Here is a 16,777-nt window from a genome sequence, read left to right as displayed (position 1 = left end):
TTTTCCAAAAAATAGAAGAGGATGGAATACTTCCAAACTCATTCTATGAGGCCAGCATCACTCTAATACCAAAACCAGGTAAAGACCCCACAAAAAAAGAAAATTATACACCAATATCCCTGATGAACATAGGTGCAAAAATACTTAACAAAATATTAGCAAACAGAACTCAAAAGTACATCAAGAGGATCATACACCATGATCAAGTGGGATTCATCTCAGGGATGCAAGGATGGTACAACATTCAAAAAATCCATCAACATCATCCACCACATCAACAAAAAGAAGGACAAAAACCACATGATCATCTCCATAGATGCTGAAAAAGCATTTGACAAATTCAACATCCATTCATTGATAAAAACTCTCAACAAAATGGATTTAGAGGGCAAGTACCTCAACATAATAAAGGCCATATATGACAAACCCACAGCCAACATCATACTTAACAGCGAGAAGCTGAAAGCTTTTCACCTGAGATGTGAAACAAGGCAGGGATGCCCAATCTCCCCACTTTTATTCAACATAGTGCTGGAAGTCCTAGCCATGGCAGTCAAACAACACAAAGAAATAAAAGGCATCCAGATTGGTAAGGAAGAAGTCAAACTGTCACTATTTGCAGATGACATGATATTGTACATAAAAAACCCTGAAGAATCCACTCTAAAACTACTAGAACTAATATCTGACTTCAGGAAAATTGCAGGATACAAAATTAATACACAAAAATATGTTGCATTCCTATACACTAACAATAAACTAGCAGAAAGAGAAATCAGGAAAACAATTCCATTCACAGTTGCATCAAAAAGAATAAAATACCTAGGAATAAACCTAACCAAGAAAGTGAAAGAACTATACCCTGAAAACTACTAGATACTCTTAAGAGAAATTAAAGAGGACACTAACAAATGGAAACTCATCCCATGCTCTTGGCAAGGAAGAATTAATATTGTCAAAATGGCCATCCTGCCCAAAGCAATCTACAGATTCAATGCAATGCCTATCAAACTATCAACAGCATTCTACAATGAACTGGAACAAATAGTTCTAAAATTCAGATGGAACCACCAAAGACCCTGAATAGCCCAAAGCAATCCTGAGAAGGAAGAATAAAGCAGGGGTGATCTCACTTCCCAACTTCCAGCTCTACTACAAAGCCACAGTAATCAAGACAATTTGGTACTGGCACAAGAACAGACCCACAGACCAGTGGAACAGAATAGAGTCTCCAGACATTAACCCAAACATATCTGGTCAATTAATAGACAACAAATGATCCACGGATATACAATGGGGAAATGACAGCCTCTTCAACAGCTGGTGTTGGCAAATCTGGACAGCTACACGTAAGAGAATGAAACTGGATCATTGTCTAACCCCATACACAAAAGTAAACTTAAAATGGATTAAAGACCTGAATGTAAGTTATGAAACCATAAAACTCTTAGAAAAAAACATAGGTAAAAATCTCTTGGACATAAACATGAGCAACTTTTTCATGAACATATCTCCCCGGGCAAGGAAAACAAAAATAAAAATGAACAGGTGGGACTATATCAAGCTGAAAAGCTTCTGTACAGCAAAAGACACCATCAATAGAACAAAAAGGCATCCTACAGTATGGGAGAATATATTCATAAATGACATATTCGATAGAGAGGTGATATCCAAAATATATAAAGAGCTCACACACCTCAACAAACAAAAAGCAAATAATCCAATTAAAAAATGGGCAGAGAATCTGAAAAGACAGTTCTCCAAAGAAGAAATTCAGATGGCCAACAGACACATGAGAAGATGCTCCACATTGCTAGTCATCAGAGAAATGCAAATTAAAACCACAATGAGATATCACCCCGCACCAGTAAGGATCGCCACCATCCAAAAGACAAACAACAAATGTTGACAAGGTTGTGGAGAAAGGGGAACCCTCCTACACTGCTGGTGGGAATGTAAATTACTTCAACCATTGTGGAAAGCAGTATGGAAGTTCCTCCAAAAACTCAAAATAGAATACCATTTGACCCAAGAATTCCACTCCTAGGAATTTACCCTAAGAAGGCAGGAGCCCAGTTTCAAAAAGACATATGCACCCCATGTTTATTGCAGCACTATTTAGAATAGCCAACATATGGAAGCAACCTAAGTGTCCATCAGTAGATTAATGGATAAAGAAGTGGTACATATACACAATGGAATATTATTCAGCCATAAGAAGAAAACAAATCCTACCATTTGCAACAACATGATCGAGCTAGAGGGTATTATGCTCAGTGAAATAAGCCAGGCGGAAAAAGACAGGTATCAAATGATTTCACTCATCTGTGGAGTATAAGAACAAAGAAAAAAACTGAAGGAACAAAACAGCAGACTCACAGAACCCAAGAATGGACTAACAATTACCAAAGGGAGAGGGACTGCAGAGGATGGCTGGGAAGGGAGGGATAAGGGGGGAAATGGGTTATTACAATTAGCACACATGTTGGTGGAGGTGCATGGGGAGGGTAGTACAACACAGAGAAGACAAGTAGTGATTCTATAGCATCTTACTATGCTGATGGTCAGTGACTGTAATGGGGTGTGTGGTGGGGACTTGATAAAGGGGGGAGTCTAGTAACCATAATGTTGCTCATGTATTTGTGCATTAATGATACCAAAATAAAAAAGCAACCACTGCTATTAGATATTTTAGGATCACTAAAATTACTTTCTAAAGTAATTTTTGAAAATAAACTAAATTACTAAGGAAATTACTTTCATGCAAACAAAACGACAAACTTTTGAAAGGGGAGCTAAAGTTTAATAGCTCTTTCTTATCTATTTCATCCCTTCAAAAATATGTTGAACATTAATTTCACAAATTGAATGTTACAGATGAGTAAAGGGGAATAAATAGAAATCCACTCATTTCTGGAATCATGCATTGAGTTTTGAAAGATGGTTTGATTTTATCTTTTATTCTGGTCCTGTCTTGGCAGTCACTATCTTCTGATTAGCTGGATTAAGTCTTACTGTTTTCACTAGATTCCCTTTCATTATATGGAGCTGATCTTCTTAGAAACTTAGATCTTCTGCTGCCTCTTAGAAACTTGGTGTGAGCCAGAGACCTGAGACATTTCAGCTAGGTATGTTTGAAGTTCAATGGTCTTGTGGTAAGCCCTTGATTCATGCTCCAGTTGAAGTGCATAGATTTTCACTTCACTTTCAGGACTCTTTTTTTCTTTTTCTAGCCATCTAAGTAATGTATTTTAAGGATTCCACTGGCATTTGCTCATAGACATGAATAGAAGATAATATATCTGAAGGATTTCCACAGATTGTTTCCATTTTCACTTTAAGAGAAAAAATTTGGTTTTCTAGTTGATCATTCAGTTGAAGTTGTGCCCCGTAACAAGTTTTCCATTCACCACCTTCATTGTCAGTATTGAGTGTGGCTTCCAGTTTCACTATCTTGTGTCTTATTTCAAGTATTGAGAGTTGTACTAAGTCTTTCCTGTAAGGTTCTTTCAATAACTCCAGTCTAGGGCTGTTGGTACTCATACCTTCGAAGTTGTCATTTCTTCCTTGCCCCGTAGTGTCAGGTCAGATACCTCCCATGCCCTTCCCCTTAGCACAGCTTAGACCAGAAACCTGAAGGGACACCGGGAAGCTGGGGAGGAGAGAAGTTGTTATCAGCTGTTGCTACAGTGAACTGATTCATAGAATTCTTGGTTGACAGTTTTCTTCCCCCAGCACTTTGAATATGTGATAATACTGCCTTCTTGTCTCCATTGCTTCTGATAGGAAGTCAGTTGTTAATCTTATTGTGGTTCTTTTGTATATGATATGCAATTTTCCTCTTGCTCTTTTCAAGTTTTTGTCTCTGGCTTTGGCTTTCAACAGTCTATGATCTCTCTCGCAGTGAGTATCTTTGAGTTTGTTCTACTTGGAATTCATTGAACTTGGATGTGTAGATTAATGTTTTTCCTTAAATTTGAGATGTTTTCACCCATTATTTCTTCAAATACTTGTCATGTCCCTCTTTTCTCCTCTCCTATTCTGGAACTCCCATTATGCATATGTGGTGTATTTTCTGGTGTCTCACAAGAGTTTGAGGCTTTTCAATTTTCTTCATTCTTCTTACATTCTTTTCTTTAGACTGGATAATCTCTATTGGTCTACCTTTGAGTTTGCTGATTCTTTCTTCTGTCAGCTCAAATCTGCTGTTGAGCCCCTTGAAGAAAATTCCCATTTCAGTTTTGAACCTTTTAGCTCCAGAGTTTCCATTTATTTTTTATTAAGTTATCATTGATATACACTTTTATGAAAGTTTCACATGCAAAACAATGTGGTTACTACATTCACCTATATTATCGAGTCCCTCCTATACCCCATTGCAGTCACTGCCCATCAGTGTAGTAAGATGCCACAGAATCACCACTTGTCTTCTCTGTGCTACACTATCTTCCTGTGACACCCCTACACCATGTGTCCTAATCATAATACCCCTCAATCCCCTTATCGCTCCCTTCCCACTCCCCCACCCCTTTCTCTTTGGTAACTGCTAGTCTGTTCTTGGATTCTGTGAGTCTGCTGCTATTTTGTTCCTTCAGTTTTGCTTCATCGTTTTACTCCACAAATGAGGGAAATCATTTGGTGCTTGTCTTTCTCCGCCTGGCTTATTTCACTGAGCATAATGCCCTCTAGCTCCATCCATGTTGTTGCGAATGGAAGGATTTCTTTTCATGGCTGAATAGTATTCCATTGTGTATATGTACCAACTCTTCATCCATTCATCTACTGATGGACATTTAAGTTGCTTCCATATCTTGGCTTCCATTTCTTTTTTTATAATTTTTATATCTTAAATAATGTTCTCAGTGTGATAAGTCATTATCTTCATATATTCCTTTAATTCTTTAAACATGGTTTCCTTTACTTATTTGGAATTTTTATATATTAAATGTATCACCTAGGCCCTCCCAGAAACAATCTATATAAGCTGCTACTTTTTCTGTGTATGGGCTGCACATTGTTTTTTTCTTTTAGTTTTAATTTTTGTTTTTGTTTAGTGCTATGTTTAGACTAATTTTGTAGTCTATTGCAGTGTGTGACAACTGGAAGCCCTAGTCAGTTTTTTTAATTCTTGTTTTTAAACCTAGCTGCCTACAGATTACCCTTGGGTAATCATAGGTTAGTGGTCAGCCAATTATTGGCAGAGATTTTGCTTAAACATTTTGAGCCAGTAAAGTTTCCACCCTTTTCCTAGTGGATCTGTTGTGTTGGTATATTCATTTTGAGTTCAGGCAGTTTAAAGTTTTCTCTGATATTCACTTTCTGCTTGTACAGTGTCTCTAGGTCAGCCATGAATGAGTAGATAGATAATTGGGGCCATCTCTGGTCTCCCCTGAGCATTTGTGCAGCCCTGTGCATCCACACAGACTTCCAGATACCCCAGAACATATGGGAGTTTATCAAAGCGTTTTATAGTTGTCTTGTTTCCCAGATATCCTTTTTAAAATAGTTGACTGGTCTGTTGCTTGCTCTAACCAGTATCACAGCCTTAGGCAACTGTGATGCTGGCCTTCCTGATTATTTACCCCTGAGATGACTATTGGGCATTGGACTTTTCTGCTGAGCTTCATATTGGATCAGCCTTTTCAGCTACCATGAGACTACCAATCCTTCAGTTCACAAGGCTACAGCACCTTGAGGCTAGGGACATGGGAGCAGCTGCAAGTTAAAATATCACAGATCCTACTGTTCCTGCTGCAGTTCAGTAGGTTTTCTTGTATAAACACTTCTCAATACATTCTGTGCTTTTGGTTTATTTTCAGGGATCTGAAATGGTTGATTTTGACAAGTTTGCCCAGTTTTATCATTCTTTTCTGGGGAGAAGATTTGGCAAGATCCTCAGTGGGGCATTTGGGAAGTCCCCCCATGTCTGGTCACTTTTGTACAACCTTTGGAGATATAATTCATGTGCCACATATTCCACTCATTTAAATTGTGCAATGTAGTATTTTTTAGTGTACTCATAGTGTGGTGCAACCATCACCACAGTTTAATTTTGCAATGTGCCTAGTAATTTTTTTTGTCACCACTGAATTATTTTTGGTATCATTAATGCACAATTACATGAGCAACATTATGGTTACTAGACTCCTCCCCATCATCAAGTTCCCCCCACATACCCCATTACAGTCACTGTCCATCAGCATAGTAAGATGCTATAGAATCACTACTTGCCTTCTCTGTGGTGCACTGCCCTCCCCATGCAGCCCCCACATTATGTCTGCTAATAATAATGCCCCTTTTTTTACCCTTATCCCCCCCTTCCCACCCATTCTCCCCAGTCTCCCTCCCTTTGGTAACTGTTAGTTCATTCTTGGGTTCTGTGAGTCTGCCACTGTTTTGTTCTTTCAGTTTTTTTCTTTGTTCTTATACTCCACAGATGAATGAAATCATTTGATACCTGTTTTTTCCACCTGGCTTATTTCACTGAGCATAATACCCTCTAGCTCCATCCATGTTGTTGCAAATGGTAGGATTTCTTGTATCTTCTGGTCTCTCTTTTAGGAATAGTTGTATTTGTTGTATTTTCAAAATATATCCGGTTTTGGGAGATTTCTGTCTCCCTACTCATGCCCCCATCTTGAGCGCTTCTCTCCTAATAGCAGTGTTTTTGATTCTTAAAGTATTGTAGGAAACCTGAAGGCTTTCATCATTACATTTCTTTTAATAATATATCCTTGAACTGCTCTGATAGTAATATTGCTATTATATTTGGTTTCTAGTTGGCTTTTAGCTAAAAATGTGAGTTGATCAAAACCTTTTCTATTTTAAGCTATATCATGTTAATTTTTTTAAACTCGTTTAAACAAAGCAGCAAATTTATTTTAGCCTCTGACTTGAAATATAATGGTACCATGGAAATAGCATTCAGTCAGGAATCAGCTTAGTTATAGTTGACACTCTGCCATAAACTTATGAGATCTTGGGAAAGTCCCATCACCTCATCTTTATATCCTACAACTGTAAAATGATTGAAGCAAACTATGCAACTTCTAAGCTTTCTTACCATTTTAGAAAACCAATACTTATTCCACTACAAGGTCCTGCTACTTAGCACAAGGTGATTTAAGTCATTTTGTGATGTTTTTTAATTCATAGCGATCATCTAGTTTTTTGGACCAAACTTTGCAAATGTCCACAATACTTAAGTCTAGAAGCAGATACAGAATGAGTCTAGGAGAAGGGTTCTTTTAATGTGTTTAGAAAACTTATTAAGTTCTCCTATTCACATTTAGACTGTGTTCATAACTGTCACATAGGTTTGGAACATGCATATAATTTATTTGCCCAACTTAGACAAATTATTGGACTTGAAATTCCACAAATCATCCAATGGTAAGTAATGTTTCTAGCTAATAAGTATTCTCACCTTATACTTGGCATTAAAACCCAAATTGTATTCACTATCACCAGTAATGAATACCAAATACATTTATCTATCCCTATAGATGTTCATTTTCTTTCTTTAATGAAGAATGCATAAATTTTATATAGCCAAATAATTCTTTTATATGACTTTAAAAGGTAATGCAGCAAAATATAAAGTAACTTCTTATAAGTTCCTCTACATTGGAGCTGTTTGGAAATATTTTCTCCTGTTCTTAATCAAGCTAACTACAGACATTAGATACCAAGACCCATATTATGAAACAAATACTAGAGTTTTGTGTTTCATACCATCCTTCTTAACATTAGCAGCAAATCATTAATTTAAATATTAATAATAAGTATAAGTATCACAGGTCATCACTGACAAATAAACAACTTGTTTCTATCGTACATAGGTAAGCCATTGTAGGGATTGTATTGAGAAACATTTAAAATTACCTCAATCACTGAGATGGTGTATTAGTTGAACATCTTATCATGGGAGCTCTATCACATTAAAGTGTTAGTTCTGCAGGAGCTATTTTGGAATGCTTTCTAGATGTCAGAAAAATATCTGTCTTAAACAGAGTGATAGAATGTTGGTGGGGTAGTATAAAGAACTGAAATGGGACACCCTCTAAGATCTGTGTTCTGACATCAGTTTTGCTGCTTCTTAGCTTCTAACTTTGAGGAAATCACTTTTCATTGCCTCACTTTCATCATTTATAGAGTTGGAAATATTTACTCCAAGTAGCGCCTTGAGATTGCTATGTTGATCAAGAGTATTACTAAATATTTATTTGTTTACTTCTTTATACCTTATTTCCCTCTAAAAAGGGTATGAGTTAGCTTTTGCTAAATTTAAAGGTATGAAAACAGCATTCACAAGATAAACAATGAAAATAAAATTTAAACAGTTTCACAAGAATTTACAACTAAGACAAACTCTAGCTTTAAGCTTTCTAGAAGTCAGCACAAAGGAGGAATGTGTCGGGTCCCTTCCCTGTCTCTGACCCGCAGATGAGGGAAGAGACACGATTGGTTGTCGAAGACCTGAGGACCAGCCAGGGGACTCAAGGCGTGACTGCGCAAGAGTGGTGCCAAAAAGACATCTCTCATATTTATTGATGAAATGGTTGTTAACAACAATAAGATTCTGTATTGGGGTCTCCATGCACAATCATTAATCAAGTCCAACTCAACAGTTTCCAACCTTCTGAAATATAACAAACAAGTTCTCATGATGAACAATACAAGAGCACTCGTATCACAGAAATTGTTTCTGCCCTGGCTACTGTTTCTGTCTTGACTACGAATCATGAACTACAAACAAACCATCATGGCAAATGTGATTATACATATGATTTTTATACTTTATATATAAATTCCCACAGGAATGAGTTACATAGCTCTCCTTTTTTTTCATAGAAGGAATGTACAATTAAAGAAAGTTTTACTTATTCTAAGCTCTGAAGATAATTTGTCATGTGAAGTTTTATAAGAAAATGCAATTATTTATTGCAATAATCAGAGAAAAAAGGTTTGTGTTCTTTTTTTGTTTAATACTGATGTGTATTAATATCAGCTTTTTAAGTTCAAATTCATAAAGCAAAAAATCAGTAAAACAGTATTTAATGTTTCAAAATTTAAAATACCTAAATGTATTACAAAATATCAAGAAATACCATTTATAAAAACAAATGTCACTATTATAAAAAAGACAGTAATAGTGAGTGTTGGCAAGGGTTTGGAGAAATCGGAACCCTTGTACACTGCTGGTGGGAATGTAAAATGATGCAGCCTTTGGAAAATAATCTGCCAATTCCTTGAAAGGTTAAACATAGATTTGTCATATGACCCAGCAATTCCACTCCTATGCATATAACCAAGAAAAATGAAAACCTACGTCCACATAAAAACTTGTCCACAAATGTTTATAGCACCATTATTCATAGTAGCCATAAAGTGAAAATAGTTTTATGTCCATCAGCTGATGAATGGATAAACAAAATGTAATATAGCCAAACAATGCAGTATTATTCAGCAATAAAAAGTACTCTATATATTCTAAAAGAAATTAAGTATTTGATATACACTATGACATGGATGAACCTTGAAAATAAGTGAAGGAAATCTGTCACAAAATACTACATATTATGTAATTCCATTTTACATGAAATGTCTGGAACAAGCAAATCCATGGAGACAGAAAGTAGATTAGTAGTTGCCTGGGGCTGGTGGGGCCAGGGGAGGGTGAATGATAGGGAGAGATGCAATGGTGTAGATAAAGTGAAGTTTCCTGTGGCCAGGATTTTCACCTGGCCCTGGTCGTCTTGCTCACTACACATATACGGGCAATATGTTGTTATTGACTCTATATAAAAGAGCTCTGCCCAGTGCTCTGGGCGACATGGTGGCATGACCGCACAGCTGCAGGAGAGCAGAGACTGAAGTGGTGGCAGCGTCGAAGACAGACTGAGATGGCTGTGGAGTCAGAGAGGCCAGAGGCAGAGACCGGCTTGCTGCATGCAGACTCGCTCTGAGTGGACGGGATTCTAGTGATTGACCTGCCACCATGGGAATAAAGTTGGCTATTAACCCTTTCACCCCAAGAACGTTCCAATGTTATTCTTTGGTCTCACTGAATCCATAGTGAACTTGCCCGGCGCTGAAACCCATTGGCAAGGCAAATGGGTACTAGGTTTCTTTTTGGGATGGTGAAAATGTTCTAGAATTGACTGTAGTGATGGTTGCACAACTCTGTGAATATACTAGAAACCACTGAACTGTCCACTTTAAGTGATATGTTATATGATTTATATCTCAATAATGCTGTTATTAAAAAAATAATTCTATACTAGCAAAATAACCCTTAAAATATGAAGGCCCCACTAAAAAAGACATTCCCAGAAGAAAACACCTAGGAGAACTAATTGCTATCAAACCTGCCTTATGAGAAATAAAAAAAGGAAATTCCTTAAGCTGAAGAGAAATTGTAACTCAAATTCACATAAAGAAATGGAACCGCAGTAAAGGTAATTACATAGGAAAACATAAAATGCAATATAAATACATTTTTCTTCTAACAACTGATTAAAAAGACATCTGCATAAAACAATAATTATTAAAACATTGTTAGGCTTAGAATCCATAAAGAGGTAATGTGTATGCTAAAAATAGCACAAAGGAGGGGAGATGAATGGGAGCAGCAATATTAATGTTTCTATACACTACCAGAAAGAAGTTAGCATTAATGTGAAGTGTATTGTTTTAAGCTAAGACATATATTGTAATCCCCAGAGCAACCACTAAGAAAATAATTCAACAAATAGAGTAATTAAAGGGAATTAAAATGACACACTAGAAAATACCTATTTAATACAAAAGTAGGCAGTAAAGGGGAAATAGGGGAGAAAAAATACATGAGACATATAGAAAATAGCAAAATGGCAGTTATCAATAATTATAATCAATGATGATATTAAATTCAAATGAAATAAGTACAATAAAAAATAGATGATCAGACTGGATTAAAAAACAGGATTTAGCTGAATGCTGCCTAGAACGGACACACTTTAGATTCAAGACGCAAACAGGTTGAAAGGATGCAAAATGATAGAGTGTAAACAGTAACCATAAGAGAACTGAAATGGCTATACCAATGCATTAGTTTTCTATTGTTGTGCAGCAAATTACCACAAATTTAGCAGCTTAAAACAATACCCATTTATTATGTCACAGTTCTATAGGTCATAAGATCAGCCAAGTTTTCGGCTTGAGGTCTCAAAACGCCAAAATCAATGTATTGGACAGGTAAATCTCTTATATGGAAGCTACAGGAAAGAATCTGTTTCCAAACAAAAAAAGCATCTGCTCCCAAGTTCAGGATGTTGGCAGAAATACAGTTCCTTGCAGCTGTGAAATTGATGTTCCCATTTCCTTGATAGATAGTCCCCACTATCTTCAAGCAAATAATAGAGCATCAAATCCTTCTTGTGCTTTGAATCTCTGACAACCTCTTCTAGCAGCAGCCAGAAAAACGTCTCTGTATTTAAAGGGCTCACCTGATTGTGTTAGACCTACACAGATTATCTTCATATAGTAAGTTTACCTGACTTGGGACTTTAATTACATCTTGCAAGTTAACCACTTCATAGCAATATCCAGATTAGTATCTGATTGAATAAGAAGGGAATAGGAATCTTGTGGAGACATCTTTAGAATTCTGCCTACCACAATATCTGACATAATAGACTTTAAACACAAAAAATATATATATTACTAGAGAAAAAATGACATTTTATAGTGACAAAGGGTCAATTCATCAGGAAGATATAACAATTATAAGTATATACCTAACAAAGATGTTCCAAAATAAATGATAAAAAAACTGACAGAACTAAAGAAAGAATAGTTTGCAATATCATACTGTCAATAATTAATAATACAATTAGAGAAAAAAATCAGCAAGGATAAAGAAAACCTGAACAACACTATCATACAATTTGACCTAAATAATATCTATAGGACATTTCCCTCAACAACAGCAGAATATACAATCTTTTCAAGTGCACATGGAACATTCTATATTGTTTGTTTATGGCCTATGCAAGACCATAAAACAAGCCACAATAAATTTAAAAAGATTGAAATTTGTAAAGGATTGAAATCATACAAAGTTTATATCTGACCACAATGGCATTAAATTAAAAATTAACAACAGAAGGAAATTTAAGAAACCCAGAAATACATTCAAATTAAACAATATATTTCTAATAACACATTGGTAAAAGAAAAAATCACAAGAAGAATTAGAAATTTGAACTGAATGAAAACTAAAACACAACATATTAAAATGTATGGGATGCAACTTAAGCAGTGCTTAAAGGGAAAATTAAAGAGCAAATAGCTTGAAATGATTATGTGAGAAAAGATGGAAGACCTCAAATAAATAATATAAGTTTTCACCCTAAGAATCTGGAGAAAGTAGAGCAAACTAAACCCAAGGGAATCATAAGATGGAAAAATAAAAATTACAGCAGAAATCAATGAAATACAAGATAGAAAAACAATAGAGAAAAATTAAAGCAATGAAGTTAGTTCTTTGAAAAGATCAACAAAACTGACAAACCTTAGCTAGACTGAGAATGAGAAAAAGAAGACTTAAATTACTGTCCATCCCCTCCCTGCTTCTGAGCCGCAGACAAGGGAGGAAATGTGATGAGATATCAAAGATCTGAAAGGGAGAGATATTGAAGATCTGAAAGGGCCAGCCAGGGGACTCAAGGTGTAACAGCGCAAGAGTAATGCCGAAAAGGCATTTCTCGTATTTACTGAATAAATGAACTTAAAGTGAACTCAAACATCATTATACAGCCTTGAGTCTATCCCAAGGATGCGACGCTTCTCAAGGATATGAAACTGTGTGAAGGTGGCTCCAAGCCATGAGAACTGCTTCGGTTCTCATCACTCAGTCCTTGATTACACATCAACAGAGTGTGTGGGGAAAACAATCAAGTCATGTGTGCTTATACATTTGATTTCAACCTTACGTGAATTATGTATTAACCCCATCAATCCCACATTTCCCCCTTTTCTTTTAAGTAGTGCATAGATATAAGAGTACAGTAAGTAGACAATTTCTAATGGAAGGTTTTTTAACATATACTACAGTGTAAAATAAAATTCTATGTTTTGAACTTATGTAAAGGAGAATAAAGATAGAAAATAAATGTAGTGCAATTAGAAGGTAGGTGCAGGTGAGCAGATCTATGCCCATAGACTGCGTTTTGATCTGAGCTGGGCAAGGGCAACAAAATATCCATGGGTGCAGAAGATTTCTCTCAAAACTGGGGGGGTGAGGTTCTAAGCCTCACCTCTGTTGGCCACCACTTTCTCACCTGCTGGCCCCCCTGTGACTGTGCCTGTCTTAGGTTGTTCCTCCCTTGAGGAATCTTACCCGTCTCTGGCTAACCAGCCATCTTCCGGGGCCATACAGAGAGATGTAAAATTGGTAAGTGAGAGAGGAATAATATTTATTGAAAGGGTTAGTTTACTGCTCCTTTACAGATTTATGCCCCGTGGCCTCTATGTCCAGCACTTGCCTTGAGATATCTTTGTCAGTTGAAAGAAATATGATGCACAGTAATTTTAAGTATAAAGCACAAACTCTAGTAAAGAGCTGTATTTTGAAAGGAAGAAAAAAAACTATAGAAGTAGCAGATGGTAGAAAACATGAAAAGACTGATTATTTCTTTGACATGATTTCCTGTAGAGTAACGAAGCATGTATAGGTTTTAACAAACTACTAATTAAATTGTGTACACACATTAACAGAAGAGGAATACAGATACATAGTAAAAGTAGACCTACAATTACTGGCCATATCCAATGAAACCAAGAAAACCAGTTAGGTAACCCAGGCACTTGTGAAAACTTATTGACAATATGATGGATATCATCTAATTGATTTTGAATAGTTTGGGGAAAATTAGACAAATTAAAACAACACATTCCTGGAAACTGTTCATATCCCACATGTTCTTTTAACAGCAGATAGTCTATAGCAGCGCGATTCTGAAGCACTGCAGCTCGCACTTCTCCTAGCTCTTGATTGAGTTCAGATAATACAGAAGCAGTCAAGTTTGTCGTCTCACTGTATGCACAGACCAGCTTAGATGTATCTTTTTGCATTCCAATGACAAGTTCAGGAACCGGCAGGAGCAATGCAGCTGCAACTGCAACAGCGGCAGGATCTCAAAGTTTCAAGTTGTCGTCACAATCAGACAGCAGAGCTCAGAGAAGTCTCTTGCACTTATATCCAGGATGGTGTATTAGAGCAGGAAGAAAGCGTCCTATGCCACAAACACCTCGATAGTGTGAAGAAAGGGCTTCAGATGTTTTGTTATTACACAAAAATACTCAGCCATTTGGAAGTCTATATCCAGAAGACCATTTTACATCAATTGTAGAATTACAGTAAGAGGGTACATGAGTACAATTAACACATACACAGTCAGCAATTACAGTAGAACTAACAGGTAAATTTAATTGGGCATCAGGAGTTAGCGCTTTAGGAGGAAAAGTGATATTTCTGTAACATGAAACATTCAGTAATAAAGTTTAGCATTATTCCTTTTGACAGTGCTTTCCAGGTAAATATATATCAGATAAATAAACCAAATTAATCAAATATTTTCCTTGATGAGGAGAAGAAATTCCTCTGACATGTTCCAGGGGCCCTCTGGAAAATATCAGAGTTAATTAGAGGTAAAAGTACTTTTTAAAATTTGGTCTTGGGAAGCTGTCAAAAGTTTTTAAGGCACTTACCTAAATAGAATTATGGTTACTAAATAACACTTATTATTTAACCAGAATGATAATAAGAAAGTTGAAAAGCAAATACAGAAGCTTACATAGTTGTTAACAACACTTAGCTTAGTCTTTTTAATATTGATCTCATTTACTTAAATACTCAGACAATTCATTAAGACTTTAAGAATAAGAAACTGTTTTAATAAACAATTAGAAAACTTTTTACAATCTTTCAACATTAAAGGTAGAGTAATAAACTTTTGTTCTTTTAAGAAACAAAAATTCTAGTCTTGCTGTGTACTTGATATCAAAATTTATTTGCTTTAATTTCACATAGCATGACTCTATCAATTTTTATGAACTTTTTACAACAACTTTCATTTTACATTGTATTTTCTTTCTTTAAATAAACAGCTGTATTTTTGAAGTTATCTTTTACTTTCAATGCAATGCATTTCTATTCTTTATACCTTCTCTTATTAAAACATACATTCTTTAGCATACAGAAATGTTTTCCTTATTATATTAAGTAGTTTTAATTAGAACTTAAAACTATTTGGTACCTTAACCTTCAGTGAACGCTGAAAAATAGGCCATTGTAAACTGTTACACCAGCATTCTTCACATTGATACATTTATGAACATATTTTATCATTTTTGGAAATGTGCCTTACAGCACAATTTCTCATTAAGCACAAAATATGTCTATATCACTTAGCAAAACTTTAAGAATTTTGGCTACCACAAAAATTCTCAGGCTGTTTGCAGATATATACTGTTTACATTAATATAGTATTATTATTAAGATGTTCATTTCTACACTTGTTTACTTATTTTTAGCAACCATGCTAGATTACTTATAAGACTTGTACCAAACATTAGACAAAGTCAAGCTTTTCTTTAAGCATCTTATTGAAATGCATCATCTTAAATGAATTTAAGTAAACTTTGGCAGCTGATAACTGAAAGGAGTGACACACAGCAGCAATTCACCGGAGAATTCCGCTTTATTAGGGAAAGGTGCTGGGTTATATAGGAAGGGGCATGAATTGATTGAGGTGTCACTTCTACAGGGCTGGTGGCTGTTGGCTAGGTGCTGGGATTGGGAGGGGGGCGAGAGGTGATTGGGCTTCAGGTGGCCCCGGCGGGAACTGATGACCCCCGAAGAGAAGCCGGAAGTTTGCCATCTTACTGGTGGGGGCCCTTCAATAACTATAAGGACATGTCCGTTTCACTTAAACTTAAATTAGCATTAATGCTTAATATTTTTTATAAGATTTTCTGGAAGTTTTAAAATGCCCAATTTTTGCAAGCACTTGTTTTTAAATCAGTTTTTATTAATACCATCTGGAGGTAGAAAATATTTTTCATTTACACACTTAGACACACAAACATACAGACTGAGAAGTAATGACTACAGTTAGCAACACTTTTCATATAAAAGAACATATACACAGACAAACTGATACAAAGATTTGAGTTACTAATAATTCAATTGCCTTCTTTCTTTTTAGCTTATTTGATTAAAAGTACTTCAGTTTTCAAAAATACACTCTAAGGGCAAGCAGTTTACATAACTGGGTTAAGGTTTAGATGGCCCCAGACTAACAGGGCCAATGAAAGCTCTGAACTGATAGGGACTGTGTGCGTCCAGGGGGCTGGAAATGAAATGGAAGTACAATTCTAGCACCAGTTATTTAAAGCCAGTATTGTAAAAGATAAATTTCTTCTATCTCAGGGAGTCTAGTCTAAAATTTCCCAATTTTTAAAGATAATGATGAACCCAATAAGTAGAAAAGATTTTCACTAAAAGAATTTAGAAAACCAGTTCCATATTGAAGGGTCCCCACCAGTAAGATGGCAAACTTCCGGCTTCTTTTCGGGGTCCTCGGTTCCCGCCGGCGCCACCTGAAGCCCAATCACCTCTCGCCCCCTCCCAATCCCAGCACCTAGCCAACAGCCACCAGCCCCGTAGAAGTAACACCACAATCACCCTATGCCCCTTCCTATATAACCCAGCACCTTTCCCTAATAAAGC

The 16,777-nt window shown here is 36.1% G+C and overlaps 1 protein-coding gene across 1 annotated transcript; it reads right to left on the bottom strand.

The window, feature by feature from the left end:
* Positions 1-2,919: 2,919 nt before the first annotated feature.
* LOC108399222 (coiled-coil domain-containing protein 169) lies at positions 2,920-3,330 on the bottom strand. Its single transcript, XM_017663849.2, is given in 3 exon segments — positions 2,920-3,072; positions 3,075-3,251; positions 3,253-3,330. Coding segments are annotated over 3 exon segments (408 nt in total).
* Between the last annotated feature and the right edge of the window lie 13,447 nt (positions 3,331-16,777).

This window comes from Manis javanica, chromosome X (assembly GCF_040802235.1).
Source record: "Manis javanica isolate MJ-LG chromosome X, MJ_LKY, whole genome shotgun sequence".
In the NCBI taxonomy this organism is placed as follows: Eukaryota; Metazoa; Chordata; class Mammalia; order Pholidota; family Manidae; genus Manis; species Manis javanica.
This window is presented reverse-complemented; position numbering and strand designations above follow the sequence as displayed.